Here is a 17,408-nt window from a genome sequence, read left to right as displayed (position 1 = left end):
ACTTGAGGCCAGCACCTTGCCCTGTCAATTATGACCGTGGAGAAGAGGCCGACCCCCACCACGCAACAACCTCCTCTGGTGTTCAAGGCAATAAGGTCTCCCCTGAGCCTCCTCTGCTCCAGACCACACAACCCCATTCCCTCTGCTGCTCCTCATAACACTTGTGCTCCACACCCTCCACAGTTTCACTGGAATTATCTGGATGTGCTCCAGGGACTCAGTGTGTTTGTTACAGGGAGGGACCCAAATCTCAACACTGCATTATCTCCATTCAGCAGCACTCTCTGGGTCCGGACACCCAGCCTCTTCTTTAACCAGCACAGTGTATGTCTGTCCAAGCAATGGATTGCCAGCTTCACCACTGAGAGACTGTCAAAGCCTTCACTGAAGACCAGGTAGACCATATTCACAGACTTTCCCTCATCCTCTTGGCATGTCACTTGGTCATAGAAAGAGAGCAGGTTGGTCAAGCAGGATGTTGCTTACATGAACTCTTGCAGTTTATGCCTGAATCCTTCCTTGTCCAGAACAAGCCATGTGATAGAACTTAAGCTGCTCTGTGACCTTCCCTGATACAGAGGTCAGGCAGACGGAACTACAGTTTGCTGGATCATCTTTCCAACCCTTCTAGTAGATCCTAAGCATCACCCTACAAGCCTTCAGGCTTCTGGAACATCCCTGGTTGTCCAGAACAGCTGAGAAACAACTAAAAGCAGCTTGACAAGCTGTTCCACTAACTTCCTCCATAACCTCAGGTGGCTACCTTCTGGCTCCATGGACTTGAAACAGTGCAGGGGACCTGCAGGTTGCTAACCACTTCCTCCTGAATTCTGGGGCTTTATGCTGCTCCCCATCTTGGTCTTCCAGCTCACAGGGCTCAGTACTCTGCCCATAACTGCTCTGACTATTGAAGACAGAAATAAAGAAGGTATTAAAATCCTCAGACTTTTTCTCACCCTCACTGGTAATGTTGCCTGTCACATCCACTAAAGGATGGAGATTCCTCCTTTACAAGGTAGAGAACTGTCTTTTTTTCCTGGAGTCTCAGCAAAAGTTCCCTGATAAGATAGGCTGGCCTTCTTCCCCACCAGCTCATCTTATGGCATAGGGGGACACTTTGTTCCTGTGACTTTAGAATTTCATTTTTGAGCAATGTCCAGCCTTCCTGGACCTCTCTGCTCCTCAGTTCCTTATGGATAAGGACTGGGGGGAAGGACAAAGACTTTACCTTATCGTTCCCAGCACTGCACTCAATTTAATAAGTCTCTGTTCCTCTACTTTCTTTAGGCCAGTGCCCAATTTTGTTTTGGCTAACATCTTGCTGTCCATCAGCACAGGCAGAGCCACAGAGAAATCCCTGCTCGGTTCTACTCCAGCTCATGCTGGGATTTAAAGAAATAATTGTCTCCAGGCACGTGGGCACCTGCCCCATTCAGAACCAGGGCACAGCAAACAGCAACAGTGTAGGCAGCACCCACTTTATATTCATGTCACGATTGTGAAAAACAAGTCAACAAACAAGCTGAAGTATGAACTGCAGCAGAAAGCAAATGGCTACAACAAAACATATCCCCCTTGTAAGCAGCATGCCATTGTCTCTAGAACAGCAACCGCTTCACACTTCTGAGATCTAAGCTGATCTCTCTTCATTCTGTATGCCACGTTAGCAAAGAACGCACCTGATGGCATTTAATCCATAAAATCCATCCACTGACTTTAGCATCAAGTACACCAATTCCCTAGGCAAATCCAAAAGCCAAAAAGCTTACCTTGCACAGACTGGAACTCGCTCTGAGCTCTCAGCAGCTTTGTCCTGAGGTTATGGAGCTTTTAACCTCTCCTACAAAGCAAACTGCAGATATTTCTCCGCTGTTGGGAAACACCGTATCTTAAGCAATTAAGACATTTACTTTTAATCACTTATTACCTACAATAGTCAATAAAGTAATGCCAACAGTGCACATACGTAACACTTGTGAGAGGTCACCATCGTGTTGGACAAGTGTGACAGAAACAAATCTTATACTTCCCATTTTCACTGTATTGCAATTTGCTACTAACAGTAATCAGAGCTGCTGTAAGTCAGAAGAGTTTAGTATCGTATGATCTCCTTTGCCCAAAACCTCCTGTCTAATTTCCTGTTTAATCTGTAGGCAACACACGCACCAAAGGTCAGTGTGCTTTGTGAAAAAGTGCTGAATCACCCCAGGCTTGAATGTGGGCCAGGACATTATTCTGCTATTACAGAGAGGGAGAATGAGCTGTAGTTAAAGAATTGAGCTGTTACAGTACAGGGCTTGCTCCTTCTGGTGCTCCTCACAGATGGTGATGGACAGCACAGATTTCCTGCTGCTCTCCATTCAGTAGACCTAAATATGGGTAGGAGGAAACCTTCATCAAACACTTGAATCACGTTAAATACCCAAACCGATGCCAGCTGAATGCACTCAAAAAGTCAAAATCTGTCATGTGTGAAGGCATCTGATTTTTAAGTACTTCTCTCTTCAGATGAACAATCAGGTGGAAAAGCTAGGGGAAATCTCTAATATATACCTTAATAACTTAACAGAGAGAATATTCAGCACTGGTGCTGCTGCTGGCCACCACCCCGTTCCCACCGGGGTCTTCCTTTAAAATAATAACACAGATCTATGTAATAACTGGTTTCTCACATACAATACTGATCTCCTGAGCAAGCGTAAGAATGTTTTGCATCATCAAACCTTGTCAGTTTTCCTCTCCCATAAAATGTGTCAGAATTCCCTTGGCTTGGGCTGGAGCTATGCTCAAAAATCCAAGCCAGTCTTTAAAATGTAAGGGAAACTGGTGCATGCACAAACTGCACTGTGTTACTGTATTGATAGGAGGAGGAGGGAATGTAGGGAAGGGAGCTTCAGCTGTGACTAAGGAGACCTGCAGGGATATGCCCGGCCCTGCCTTGTTGCACACACAAAGCACACATCTGGTGTTCTGTATCATTCAAACCACCTGGGGACTTCTTGGATTTTCTGAACTGTCACTCCATGTGTTCAGCACACCTAAAATGCAACTCACACATTCAATCCCACAACACATTTCTCATGACTTCCACCTTCATAATCCAGCTGGGTAGATATTAACCAAACAATCTTTTACACTCAAGGATAAGTTTGCACAAATAGCCCTGCAGTTATCAGTAACATAGCTCCAGGGAGTTACCTGCTCACTGTTGCCTTTAAAGCTCTCTCTGCACATTCACATCACGACTCTCTCCTCAGAAGCACATCCCCTGCTTTGAGATTTTCTTCTCTCTAGCTTGCTCCCTTTCTCTCTGCTGCTTAGCTTGCAGTTACGGTTTGGGTCTTCTTGGCAATAAACGGTCTGACTTTGAGTACAGAAACACCCATGTCCTCGGAAGCTCATTATGTTGGGTGCTATCTTCAACATGCTCTATGAGGAAGAGCCCAGGCTTTGCAGAACTCTGCCCAAGCAACAGGGGCTCCAAACCTCTGCTCAGCTAACAGCTTGCGCCCTGGGGATTCCCAGACATTTCAGTCTCCTTCAGCAAAGTTCTCCTTTCACATAAATAGGTGCTTGATAAGAAGGACCTGATAAAGTCTTGACAAATTGAACTGGAGCTGCTTGATGCCTAACAAATACCTCAACAGCCATAAGCTATTTAGGAAAGTGCCAAGTTACGGCTACATTGCATGCACACACAGAAGACCACAATCTATGCTCTATTTCTCTCTCCTCTAAGGGGATGACTTGCACTACTCCAATAAAAGTAGTGCTCCCAAACAGCATTTCTTTCAGAATTACTTCATTCCATGGTGCTCCAGAAATAGGCGATGGTCTCCTGAGGACAGAGCTGCACTCGGGGCCCTCACACCATGGACCAGCACTGGACGAGCACTGCAACCTCCAACTTGTGCGTACAGGCTGGGAAATGCACTACAAGGGCAGGCTAGCTAAGCAGAAAGAGAAAACTTCCCTGACCTTCCCCAAAGCACAGGGACAGCTGGTAAAAAGCAACCCAGCCAAAGCCACGCTCGCCAGCGTCAGCAAAAGAACCCCTGTACCAGGCTGCACTTGTCCATCACAGCTCCCTCACACGCCGGCCAAGGCCTGAAGCTCTGGGGCACGAGAGGAAGAGCAGAGATCTTCCAGCAACGGCACCGCTGAGGGACCAGCTCTGGGCTTTGGGCTCAACACCTACTGTGCTGGCACCGTGCTGAACGGATTCTGTTACCGCTCTGCAACACACCTCCTTGGAAAGCATCGACTCACATCTGCGTAGCAAACGTGTACCTTTCCTGAGCAGCACTGCTGGGCCCAAAGAGAGTCACGAACCGCCCACATCTGCTGCCCTGTCCCCGCGGCCCCAGCCCAGTATGTCCCGCTCCCAGCGCCGCTGCCCTGGCGGACTGCTCCCTCGGCCGGAACCCCCAGTCTGGCCGCCTCCCCAAAGCTCGGCTCGGCCCGAGCCCTTCGCACCACCCGCCGCCAGTACCGCCGCTGAAGCCGCCGCTGAAGCCGCCGCTACAGCTGACCGCTCCCTGTACCGCCGCTGCAGCCCCGCAGCTCCAGACCCGTCCTGGAGTCCCGTGCCGGACGTGGGCGGCCCCGGGAGGCTCCGTGCTGCCGGGTGCTGAGGGGTGGGGCGCATGAGAAGCTGAAACGGCTTCGGCTCGGTGGGAGCGCTGCTCGGCGGTCAGCTCGGCGCCAGCGAGGTATCAACAGGGCTTTCATCAAAAACCCAAAGCGCAGGGCCGGGGCAGCCCTTGGAAAGAGGCTTAGCTAAAAGCAGGTGGCGATAGCAGGAGCTTCAGGGCCTGGAGGTGGCCCAGCTTCACGCTGGCAGCGCTACAACATCCACATCTTTCTGGTTTCTGCTGCTGCGTTTACACACACACGTGGGTGACGAGCTGAGCACGGAGTTACGTACTCCACTTCCTTGCTGGCCTCTCAGTACAGCTGGATTTCAGGGACTGTCACACACAGCTCAAAACTGAGTTCACTATCAGCTGGCAGCAGTCAAGGCAAAGCTACCTGTGTCAGGGCCCTGCTACTGCCTGAGGCCAGGCAGACACCTCCTTCCTCAGCCATAACAGCTTCTCAACTCTACAGCTGCCCTCAAGCATTCCTCTTTCAATCGAGTGCTCATGGCAGGCAGCCACAGCTGAGTTTGCTAAAGGAGGTATTGGAGAAGCAGGCGTACAAGAGGCTGAAATGCTACTGACAAAACAGAAGTGCAGCAGAACCACGATCCCAACGTACACCAAGCCGAGGAACAGCTCAGTTCAGAGGAAAGCTGAATTCAAACAGTTCATCTCCCTTAGGCCAGAACCTGCAGGTTCTGCCAAGCTCTTTCCAGGACAGGCACGTTGTCTTCCAGCAATGGCACCGCTGAGGGACCAGCTCTGGGCTTTGGGCTCAACACCTACTGTGCTGGCACCGTGCTGAACGGATTCTGTTACCGCTCTGCAACACACCTCCTTGGAAAGCATCGACTCAAATCTGCGTAGCAAACGTGTACCTTTCCTGAGCAGCACTGCCACACCACAGCGACTGCTACAGCTGTGAGCACTGTCTTCTCGGTTCTTTCTTTCTGTGTGTGTGTTTTGTTCAAAACAATTCTATTACCGGCCTTCCTGGAAGAAGCACAGAAGCAAAATTCCGAGCCCGTACTCAGTCCGCCGTCGCAGCCCGGGGCGATGCTCTGCTCCCGCACACACTCCCACGGGCTGCTCAGGCAGAAGGACCTCAGAACACAGACCCTGCCGCAGCCAGCCCGGCCTTGTGACTGCGATTGCTTACCAGAGGGCTGTTTCCACTGCAATTCGAGCTAAAAGTTCTGTTCTTCAACCATTCGAACTGGAAAAGGCTGCCGAAAGGCTATAAAAGCAAATCACCGCCCGAGACTGCACAGCAGAACCGCAAACTGGGTCTCGACGCCAATCCAGCCGTTCCGCCGCCTCCTTTACCTCCGCCGCCGCCGCCGCCACCGCGCACCCCACTCCCGCTCCAACCCCCGCTCCTCCCGGCCCTCCCCGGCGCGCTGTGCTGGCTGTGGGCGGTCCCGGGCGAGGCGGTTTGGGGGCTGGCCGGTGCCGACTGGCGGCGCTCCGAGTTGGTGCCTCCGTGCGCGGCGGTGCAGTCAGTGCGCGCTGTGCCTTGTAAACGCAGCGCTGAGTTTCGGGTTTTTGCCCCTCATGCGGCCAGCTCGCCCATTTAACTCTGGGGAACGCCTGTAAGAGAGAACGGGGGAGCCCTCCGATGTGTGAAGAGCAGCAAGATGTCACTGAGCACGCACTGTAACGTCAGTAGTGGGACTTTATTTGAGGAAAAATTAAGTATTTAAGACAATTTCATCCAGTGTACCTCCTAATTGAGTGATTTGCTTTGGAAGTGTTTGCTGTAGGCAAAAGAAAGAGACATCACAAACCTTCTCAGTAATTTCATTAATTTCACTTTGCTTATCAGCAAACACAAAGACAAAAAAAAAGGAGTTTCGGTGAGTTTAGGTTGATGTTCACTGGAAAATTGCCATCAGCTTTGGTATATCTTTTTCCTGTAGAGGTGGTTTCCTCTGGCTGCCAGGCTGCAGGAATTTTTTGATGTTGGGGATATTGCTTATTCTTGCTTTAAAACTCTACAAAACAAAAGGGAAATAGCACTGTGCTTAAGAACAACGGCAGCTATCAGAACAGAGGTTTTTTAGGTTTTTTACATGAGCCTGGCAGGTCCCCAGTAGCACCATTCTAGGTCCAGTCCTGCAGTGTGTTTATAAATGATCTGGATGTACGACTCAAATGCATCCAAAGGAGGTTTGCAGATGATCCTAAGAGGAGCACTTGACTCCCCAAAGGGTACTGTGTGGCCTCACCTCCAGCAGTGTGTGCAGGTTTGGGTGCCGCAATATTACAAGGATGATAAACTACTGGGGAGTGTCCAAAGGAGGGCTACCAAGAAGATGAAGGGTCAGAATGGACATGGAACAGGCTGCCCAGGGCAGTGGGCACCGCCCCAAAAGGCCAGAGTTCAATGACAATGCTCTCAGACAGAGTTTCAATTTTGGGTGGTCCTCTGTGGAGCCAGGAGCTGGAATCAATGATCTAAAGGTCCCTTCCAACTTGAGATATCATGGTATCTTAAGAATCTATGCTTCAACCTACTATACATTTCAATACCCTGGTGGCTGAGGTGACAGAAGACCACCATAACTATCAGTATTTCAGTCTGGCCAGTACCACTTAGAGTATTTGACTTTTCATTTCTTAACCTCCCACCATTTTCTCAACCAATTTAAATCAGAGGTTCTGCTTTGGTTTATTTCCTTTAAAACTGTCCATGCAATTACCTGCAAGAGAGGAAATTTTGCAAGTGCATCAGGCTTGCACTCTTCCACCACAAAAATGGTTTCCAGTAAACTCACATCTGCTTTGCTCAACTTGTTGCCAACAAGAAAGTCATGCCCGTGGTCTTTCAAAACCTAAAAACACGGAACAGGGAACAGAAGCAGGTGTGATATGTAGGCATGCCACTTAATGTTACTTCAAGTCTTTCTCTCATGGAATTGTCCCTGAAGCAAGAAGAAGTAGTGAGAACATCTGTACTGCAAGCAGATCACCACTCTGTCATCACAGCCATTCTACATCTGTCCTTTCCCTTCTACAGCTTTTCTTCTCTTTTTCCTGGCAGCTGAGGACTAGCCCTCTTGCCTTCCATTCTGTAGCCCCTGTAATTGAGCACTTCCTCTCTCAGTGTTGGTCTACACATCATAGAACACAACCAGCACTGTACAGAATTTGCAAGAGACATGAATTCAGCCCAGGCCATTGTAGGAGATCTTGGTCTCTTTCAAATGATGGGTAGCTCCCTTATTTCTCACCTGTTTCTGCTTCAGTTGGGGGAATATTGCACTGGGGCTCTCTGCATGTAGCCCATGCCTCAGTTTCTTGACACTCTGCTTCCAGCTCACCATCTCCCTTTTTTTCCTTTTTCAATTACAAAAGGGCCTGCAATCCTTCTTGTGTATGTGTGCTGCAATGCTTCTAATGCATGTTTGGTCAGAGGGTCCTGTGCTTCAGGAGGAGGCTTCAGGTAGAGCCCAGTGCTACTGTGGCTTTTTTCTGAAACAAATGCAGACTGAAACATGGACATCTGTGGAACTCAGTGTGTCCTGGGTTGATGCAGCTCTGCATATCTCCTAGATCTGCAGTGTCTTCTGTCTCCTCTGAGGTGTTCTGTCTCCAGCCTTATCTCACTCCCACCACAGCCAAAGCATTTACATGGAATTTTTCCTTTCCTTTTGTCTGAATAAAAAGATTGTGTAGACCAGGAATGAAGTTTCAGGAAAACAATATTAATTAAGCTACTAAATTTTTGCCACGCACCTTCTCGAAGACTGGGAAATATCTGTTTGCAGCCTTGTCCAAAGCATTAGCAAGATGTTCCCCCTTTTTATCTGCTGGTTGGACAACGTTCATCATGATTAACTCATACAGATCTGCCATTGCTTCCACATACATGTCAATTCTGAAAGGAACAGATCTAGTTGGTCAAGTCAAATAGTGAAGGTCAGAATACTGGAACAGGAACAAACTTAAACCCATCAGTAAAAGGCTGTGCTCCTTCATTTTTCACCAGGGCCAATTCTTCTCCGTATTAAGTTTTTTCAAATATGAATACAGAATTGCATATTGACATGGGTGTATCCAAACCGATGCAAAGCTCTCATTAGCTATGTTTAATCAAACAGTGGGGCTGTACAATTCCTCACAGGTATCTTGAATTATGTTTATTAAGTTGAAGCATTTTAACATACTTCAGGTTAAACCATGGTTCCGCAGTGCTTTTGCTTTTTCCTTTCTGATAACCATGTTGAACTCTGATCTTTATAAATTCCCTTACGCCATCCTGCCTGCCTTATCTAGCTTTTTGTTACTACTGTAAACATCACCCACAGTCATGGTCAACATGTGCTATAAAAAAACTTGCTGAACCACTGTGAGTCTGAATGTGAGGTGAGATATTCCGTGTTACGACATATTTTGTTTACAGGAAAGCAGTACCAGCTACGAGCTAACAAAAGTATTACTGGTACAGTACAGGGCTCTCTCCTTCAGGTCTTTCCCGTAGAGATTGTATTTCCCTGCTATGTAGTTGAGGATGGCTCTGGTCTGCACCAACTTCATCCCATCAATCTCCACCATGGGCACTTGCTGGAACAGCAGGGATCCATCTGGGGAAGAAGACAACAAGGAGATGCTGAGCGTTTGTGACTGAAGACCATCTGTGGGGATATAGGAAAATAACCACCATTCTTATTTTTGATTCCTCACTCTCATAATATGGTGTGGAATGGTTTGCCACAAGACCATTCATTAGTGATATACTAATAACTTATTAAAAGTTTCTTGAAGTTTCTTCAAATCTGAAGAAGTGCCCAAATGCAGATCTTTCAGCAATCATATGCTGAAAAACACAAGTCCAGAACTGCGTGGCCCTAATTCAGTTGATTTTTGTTGAGGTTAGTACAGATTCTAAACACTAAAGGATTTGACCTATCAGGCACCAAATTCTGTTATACCTTAGTAAGGATTTTGGAAACCCAGACTTCTGTTAGTGTTTTACATTAATATACATGTTAGTTTTTATCCTTATGACTCCTACACTGACTTTCTACAAAACCATGCTTGAAGCAGGGAATAATGGTTGGCAATTCACATGATTCCTGCATAAGCCAAATACCAATTGGTGTGAGATCGTAGCTGTGTAAATCTCAGCTTGTCTGTGTAAGTCTTACACTAGGAAGGAAGAAGGCAAGCTGGGAGCTGTTGGAAGAAACTGTATTTGCTTCATGGAATCACATTTCTTGACACAGCTAACCCATCAGCTGCATCCACCTTTGTAGCCACACTAAGGCAGGCATGCACACAAACAGAAACTTTTTGCTATTAAAGATATTTTCGTTTGTGCTCATGCTTCAAGATGATCTGACTGCAGATAATATATTGACATAAGGCAAGTGCCAATGAGTAAAGTGGGTTCCCATCTGAACACCAGGAAACACAGTTACTGTGTGGGTCATGGGGTGCTGGCAGAGTTTGCCCAGAGTCTGTGGAGTCTCCTCCTTGGAGATCTTCAAAAGCTGCCTCGATGTGGTCCTGGGGACCTACTCTGGGTATATGAGCAGGAGTTGTGCCAGATGGACCCCGAGGTGATGCTTACTACAGTGCGTGTCTGTGATTCCATCTGTACCAGCCAGTCTAGGTTTTCTTTTCAAGAGACATAAGATTCCTGTCATGTTCTAGAACACACAATTCTAATGGTCATTATTATCTGATTATTAAAAGCTAAAGGAAACTTACCTGTCCTTAACTTTTGGAGATCTTCCTTTTTTTCCAGAAATCTTTCTTCAAACTGCAGGGAATACAGAAGGAAAATTGTTTTCTGACTACATGTTTTAACTTGTCATGAGACAGCAAGGGCCCAAAACGCAATGCTGAGGGAATTTTGTTTCAGAAACGCCAAATAAGGATTTGAATAATCAGTTTGCCTTTGCCCTATTGTCTCCTCATCACTCTCCCATGCAAATTTGTATTTTTGTGCCCATCACATTTTGGCTAAACCTGAAGTAAAGAGAAGGCACAAAATTTCTCTTCTGAAGAAATAGCAAGCATGATGCTGGAAAAGATCTATACTACAGATCAGGAAGAAAGTGTGAGGGTGGTGATACAGTGGAGCAGGTCACCCGGAGAGGTTGTGGATGCCCCTTCCTGGGGCTAGATGGGGTTTTGAGCAGCCTGATCTAGAGGGAGGTGTCTGTGCCTGTAGCAGAGGAATCTTAAAGGTTTCTTCCAAACAAATCCATCCTATGATTGTATGATTCTGTGCTTGTGTTCTGAGCCCTGGCAGGAGATGTTGCAGGGAGGAGAATAGGAATATTCATGCTGGAAAGATGGATTCATGTTAGAGCTCCTATTCCACAAGCTGACAAAAGGAGGGATGAAGACTATTGCTTTTTGGTGTGTTGCCATCACAACAGCAAACAAAAAGTTCAGTTCCTAAAATGCACATTCCCTGCTCTATTATCTAGAAATAATTAAAGTTAAAACAATAAAGTGTTTTTTAATATACAGTATGCTCAGGGATAAACTTAGAACTTTCAGAATGTAAAGTGCTTGACTCCTCTGATTAGAGGACAATAAGCCAAGTTTTAAATAATTTCTTTCAGCAATCACGAGGAAGACGTGTTTAAAATGCTAAGACTGTGCTCGTCACATGATGTTGGAAATGAAAAAGGAAGTTGCTTCTCCTGTGAAGGGTAAGGAAGTGATGATCCTTTGTTTTGTAATGGCTGTGCATTTTTTATAAGGAATACTGTAAGTGAGTATTTGTCACATGCTTTTAGTAGAACAACTGTAGACAAACCTCAACTCCAGCAGCCGCTAGCAGCCACCTTATTGGTTCCATTCGGCCTCGTGCGTTAGTATAGTGCAGAACTGGCTTCCCAGACATGTTTCCACATATCTGATTTCCTGCTGCCTATAATAAAGAAGAACTATCACAAATCAAGCAGGATCAGAATGCTGTTCATGAATCTCCAGCTGGTTCTCAAGCTCTGCACAAAATTGTCTTCTTTTAAACCAATCACTGATGATGCAGGACTCTCATCAAATCAGAGGACATAAGAGAGAATAGACTGAAAGCTTGTAATGTATTTTCAACACACAGTTTAGTTAAGCAGAACTGTGTACTGAAAGAATTTGGCCCATATCAGAGAATGTGCAAAACAAAGTCCATTTCTAGATCAAAGTGCTCAGCTCTGCCAGAAAAGCTGGTTGTGTAATACACATTGCTCCATACACAATATAAATGTAGTAATCGCTGTAGTTTCTTTGGTAGCCATTAGGCTCCACTGTAAAGTGACAGGAAAGATTTTTCCCTCCCTCCTTACACACGCTCGATCTAATCTAATCGATCTAACAGTCCCCATTCCTCTCCTTTCTTTAGGCCAGTACTTGAAAATACAGAATTGAATTTGTCTCTGATATCATTTGGCTGCTGTCACCACAGACTGAGACAAAGTGAAATCCCTGCTCAGTTCTACTCCAGCTCATGCTGGGATTTAAAGAAATAATTGTCTCCAGGCATGTGGGCACCTGCCCCATTCAGAACCAGTGCACAGCAAACAGCAACAGTGTAGGCAGCACCCACTTTATATTCATGTCACGGTTGTGAAAAACAAGTCAACAAACAAGCTGAAGTATGAACTGCAGCAGAAAGCAAATGGCTACAACAAAACATATCCCCCTTGTAAGCAGCATGCCATTGTCTCTAAAACAGGAACCACTTCACACTTCTGAGATCTAAGCTGATCTCTCTTCAAACTGAGTGCATACAAAGCAGTTAATTATTAATTAATCATCTGATGCACAAAAGAATGTTAGCAAAGAATGCACCTGAAGGTATTTAATTCACAAAATCCATCCACAGATTTTAGCATCAAGTACACTAATTCCCTTTGCATACTCAGAAGTCAAAAATCTTACCTTGCACTGACTGGGCTTCGTGCAGAGCTCTCAGCAGCTTTGCCCTGAGGTTATGGAGATTTTTTTATGGAGCTCCTCCTACAAAGCAAAATGCAGATACATCTCTGCTGTTGGGTAACACTATTTCTTAATCAACTAAAACATCTAGTTTTAATCACTTATTAACTACAGGAAATTAATTCCTGACTAGTGCTGACAGTGCACATACATAACACTTGTGAGAGGTCATCATCATTTAGGACAACTGTGCCTAGTTTTGTACCTTTTCATGCACATTTTATCAATTATTTCAGCATGAATCCTTCATCAGTTTTGTTTCCTTCCTGTAGAGGCAGGGGATATTCCTTCAGGACATTTTCTTCTTCTGAATCTCATTCTTGGACATGGAAGTGGTTTGTACTTTCTGTCAGAGATATTACCCAGGATTTGACCCGGCGAAATGATTGCTTCTAATGACAGTAGGATGTGGTGAAAGGAGAGTGGTTGGTATCAGCAGGGCAAACTCCGAACGGTTGTCTTTAGATAATTGTGTTGATTCCTAAGAGACAGTACTGCATGAACACCCTTGCCCCGTCCTCCTGTCTAGTCTACATGGTTAGCAATGTAGTCATCACGTGCAAGCAAGGTTCGTGTACTCTGTGAAAATCTGCTGAATAATCACTCCAGGTCTAAATGTGAGCTGGGATATTCTTCTGGTATTACACAGAGGAAGTGTGAAATGTAGTCAAATAAATGAGTTCTTCGGTAGCTGGGCTCTCTCCTTCAGGTGATCCTCATAGATGATGAAGGATAGCATAGATTTGCTGCTCAGCCACCAACACCAGAGTGTCCACACCATGGTGCATGTCCCTGGACGTCTACCAGCCTCTTGCCACTGCTTTGACAAAATAGCATTTGATCTCAAAGCTCATTTTGAAGCAAAGGTGTGTAATTGAATTCCTCCCTGAGGAAAAAATTGCAACCCTTGAGCTTCATAAAGACATGCAGAACATTTATGGAGATCAAACTGCGTGTGTCAGCTCAGTGAGGAGGTGGGTGGAGTGTTCCTGCAGTGGCAACAGTGACAGTGGTTCACCTCTTCTGGTGCAGATTTTAAGAGTTCAACATGCAGGCTCTTGTTCATCACTGGCAAAATGCATAGCTAATGGAGGTGACTACGTTGAAAAATCTTGTTTTGTAGTTGAGAATTTGTTCTATCAGTAAGTGTTATTGTGCACCTTGTATCAGTGGTAGTTTCCTTCTTAATGAATGGGAGGCATTACTTTCCAAGTGATATACGTATTAACTCACTATCCGGTAGACTGTTAATCATTTTCAATCCTTGCCTTTAAAAAGTCCAGAACTCTAGGAAATATCCTAGAATGTCCAGGAACTGCACCTACCGGGACTTCACCTTCACTGTATCAAAGAACTGAAAGGTAAGAATTTGAGCATGGAAGTTAATCCCAGTGTAGACAGCTTGGGTAAAACTCATTTCACCTGAGTTTGTAGACATCTACATCCAGTCCAGCCATGTGATCTCCTTTAAATAGATCTAAATCCAGGCAGGACAAATCCCTCTGAAAAACACTGAAACCACAGCTGATATCCCAAACAAAGACAGCAGTAGGCACTCAAAAGGTCAAAATCTGTCATGTGTGAAGGCATCTGATTTTTAAGTACTTCTCTCTTCAGATGAACAATCAGGTGGAAAAGCTAGGGGAAATCTCTAATATATACCTTAATAACTTAACAGAGAGAATATTCAGCACTGGTGCTGCTGCTGGCCACCACCCCGTTCCCATCTGGGGTCTTCCTTTAAAATAATAACACAGATCTATGTAATAACTGGTTTCTCATATACGATACTGATCTCCTGAGCAAGCATAAGAATGTTCTGCATCATCAAACCTTGTCAGTTTTCCTCTCCCATAAAATGTATCAGAATTCCCTTGGCTTGGAATGGCTGGAGCTATGCTCAAAAATCCAAGCCAGTCTTTAAAATGTAAGGGAAACTGGTGCATGCACAAACTGCACTGTGTTACTGTATTGATAGGAGGAGGAGGGAATGTAGGGAAGGGAGCTTCAGCTGTGACTAAGGAGACCTGCAGGGATATGCCCGGCCCTGCCTTGTTGCACACACAAAGCACACATCTGGTGTTCTGTATCATTCAAACCACCTGGGGACTTCTTGGATTTTCTGAACTGTCACTCCATGTGTTCAGCACACCTAAAATGCAACTCACACATTCAATCCCACAACATATTTCTCATGACTTCCACCTTCATAATCCAGCTGGGTAGGTATTAACGAAACAATCTTTTACACTCAAGGATAAGTTTGCACAACATAGCCCTGCAGTTATCAGTATCATAGCTCCAGGGAGTTACCTGCTCACTGTTGCCTTTAAAGCTCTCTCTGCACATTCACATCACGACTCTCTCCTCAGAAGCACATCCCCTGCTTTGAGATTTTCTTCACATTCCCTCTAGTTTGCTCCCATTCTGTTATATACTCACTACCCTAGAGGGAGAGATGTCAGCCACATGATTGTTACTTTTTCTCTCAACAGTCAGGAGGTGAAAGGATGAAAAGTGGAGAACTGATGGGCAATACAAACTTCTGCTTTGAAACTCAAGGTGGGCATGGAAAAACAAAGACTTTTGCACCAAGTACAGTAAGTCTGCATTTGCTGCTTTCTCTCTCATACTGCATGGAGCTTGGACCATCAGTATGGCTTGTTAAAGTGCTGGTGCTCTCTGTGCCTATGCATCTCCTGTCCCATACAGTTTCATTCTTCAGGAGATGCACTTGTCATTAACACTCTGTATCTCTACACAGTTGAATTGCAAATAGGATGTGCTAGAGTATTTCCAGCACATCTATTTTCAGAAAATCAGCTGTCTTGTTTAGCTTGCCTACAATCTTGATAACATTGAGGGATGTGTTTTTTATTTTTAGAATTTTACAACTGTAATAATATTTACAGGATCTCTCCACCTCACACACAGGAATAACTCATGCAAGGGTATTTTCTACTTCAGTTCTATTTATGCCTGGAGTATAAAGATGCATGTGAATAAAGAATTTGCTAGCACTCACTGTGTTACAGATGTACTTAGGCATAGACTTGGCTTCAGATGGAGAAGTACTGCAAAAAGACGAGTTCCAGTGTTTGCAGTTCATAACCAAAAAAATACACGATGGTATCAAAAGTAGCAGTAAAAGATAACTTGCCTTTGACAACATGCAGGGCATATTTGATCCATACAGGCTGGATTGCTGGGCTGAGGCCAGTGGGATGAAGTTCAACAATACCATGTGCCATGTCCTGCACTTTGGCCACAGCAACCCCAGCATACTACAGGCTGGAAAGCAGCAAGGAGGAGAAGGATCTAGGGGTATTAGTCAACAGCCATCTGAACATGAGCCAGCAGTGTGCCCAGGTGGCCACAAAGGCCAATGGCATCCTGGCTTGTATCAGAAATAGTTCTGCCAGCAGGTGCAGAGAGGTGATCATTTGCCTGTACTCAACACTGTTAAGGCTGCAGCTTGAGTGCTGTGTTTGGTTTCGAGCCCCTCACCACAAGAAGGGCATTGATGCTCTGGAGCGTGTCCAGAGAAGGACAGAGATGTTGTGAGGGCTCTGGAGCACAAATGTTATGAGAAGTGGCTGAGGGAACCAGGATTGTTCAGCCTGGAGAAGAGGAAGCACAGGGGAGACGTTATAGACCTCTACAACTAGCCAAAGCGAGGTTGTGGCAAGGTGGGGATCAGCCTCTTCTGCATAATTAGTGATAGGACTAGAGGGAATGGCCTCTAGTTGCACAAGGAGAAACTCAAGTTGGGCACTAGGAAAGATTTCTTCTCTGAAAAAGTAGTCAGGCACTGGATCAGGCTGCTCAGGGAGGTGATAGAGTCACCATCCCTGGAGGTGTTCAAGAAACATTTAGAGGTTGTACTAAGGGACGTGGTTTAGTGGGAAAATATTAGTGATAGGTGCACAGCTGGACTTTTTGGAAGTCTTTTCAAACCTTGGTGATTCTGTGATTCTACATTCAGTTAAAGACCCCATTTCATCTTACTGCACCCTAACAGAAGTAATTTTTTGTCCTTTTGTTTTACAGCTAATGCAAAGATGTAGGGAAAATGTTAGTAAAAACAGACATTTTTGTATTACTCCAGAAGCAGAGAAATGGATATGCTTAATTAAACAATGTCTTCTAGCTGTAACTGTGTTACAGTTTCTTCTCACTGTGTTTGCAGGAGACCAAAATTTTGGCTTGCCGATCTCTGTTGAAGGAGCAGTGATCTCAGCTGTCTACAGTGGTGTAGCTCTGAAGGGAGCATGCATATTCTGCTGCCTGGGAGACCATGGTGAGTATACTGTAGAACAAGCAATCTGCTGTAGAACAAGCAATCTGCAAAGAAGGTTCATTATTCTCTTTTCTCTTTACCAGATGCACCTTTCAAATTTTTTTCCAATTTCTTTTTTTTTTTTTCTCTTTGTTCTCTTCTGTAGTCATTATTTTGAAACCTATTTTCACAGAGTCATAGAGACAGAATATTTTGGTTTGGGAAGGACCTTTAAAGATCATTTGATCCAATTCTCCTGCAATGAAGAGGGACATCTACAGCTAGATCAGATTGTTCAGAGCCACGTCCAGACCCACCTTGAACGTTTCCAAGGACGGGATGTCCACCACCTCTCTGAGCATCCTGTTCCAGTGCTCTCAGGTCTCCCTGGAGCCTTCCTTCCTCCAGGACGAACAGCTCCAGCTCTCCCAGCCTGTCCTCACAGCATAGGGGTTCCACCCCTTGGATCACTCTTCCATACTAGCACTTCATCACTCTCCTTACAAAGGAGTAAGTTCCCTACTCTGGCAGAG

General features: G+C 45.4%; 1 protein-coding gene across 1 annotated transcript; it reads right to left on the bottom strand.

The window, feature by feature from the left end:
* Positions 1-6,514: 6,514 nt before the first annotated feature.
* Positions 6,515-11,505, bottom strand: LOC306958786 (glutathione S-transferase; the record flags this gene model as incomplete). Its single annotated transcript, XM_079550375.1, has 6 exons — positions 6,515-6,634; positions 7,343-7,474; positions 8,379-8,520; positions 9,094-9,226; positions 10,356-10,407; positions 11,419-11,505. 6 exons carry the CDS (start codon positions 11,503-11,505, stop codon positions 6,515-6,517), a joined length of 666 nt encoding a protein of 221 aa, XP_079406501.1.
* Between the last annotated feature and the right edge of the window lie 5,903 nt (positions 11,506-17,408).

This window comes from Tetrao urogallus (assembly GCF_951394365.1).
Source record: "Tetrao urogallus genome assembly, chromosome: 2".
NCBI lineage: Eukaryota > Metazoa > Chordata > Aves > Galliformes > Phasianidae > Tetrao > Tetrao urogallus.
Note: the sequence above shows the minus strand (reverse complement) of the source record. Positions and strands in the feature narration are given on the sequence as shown.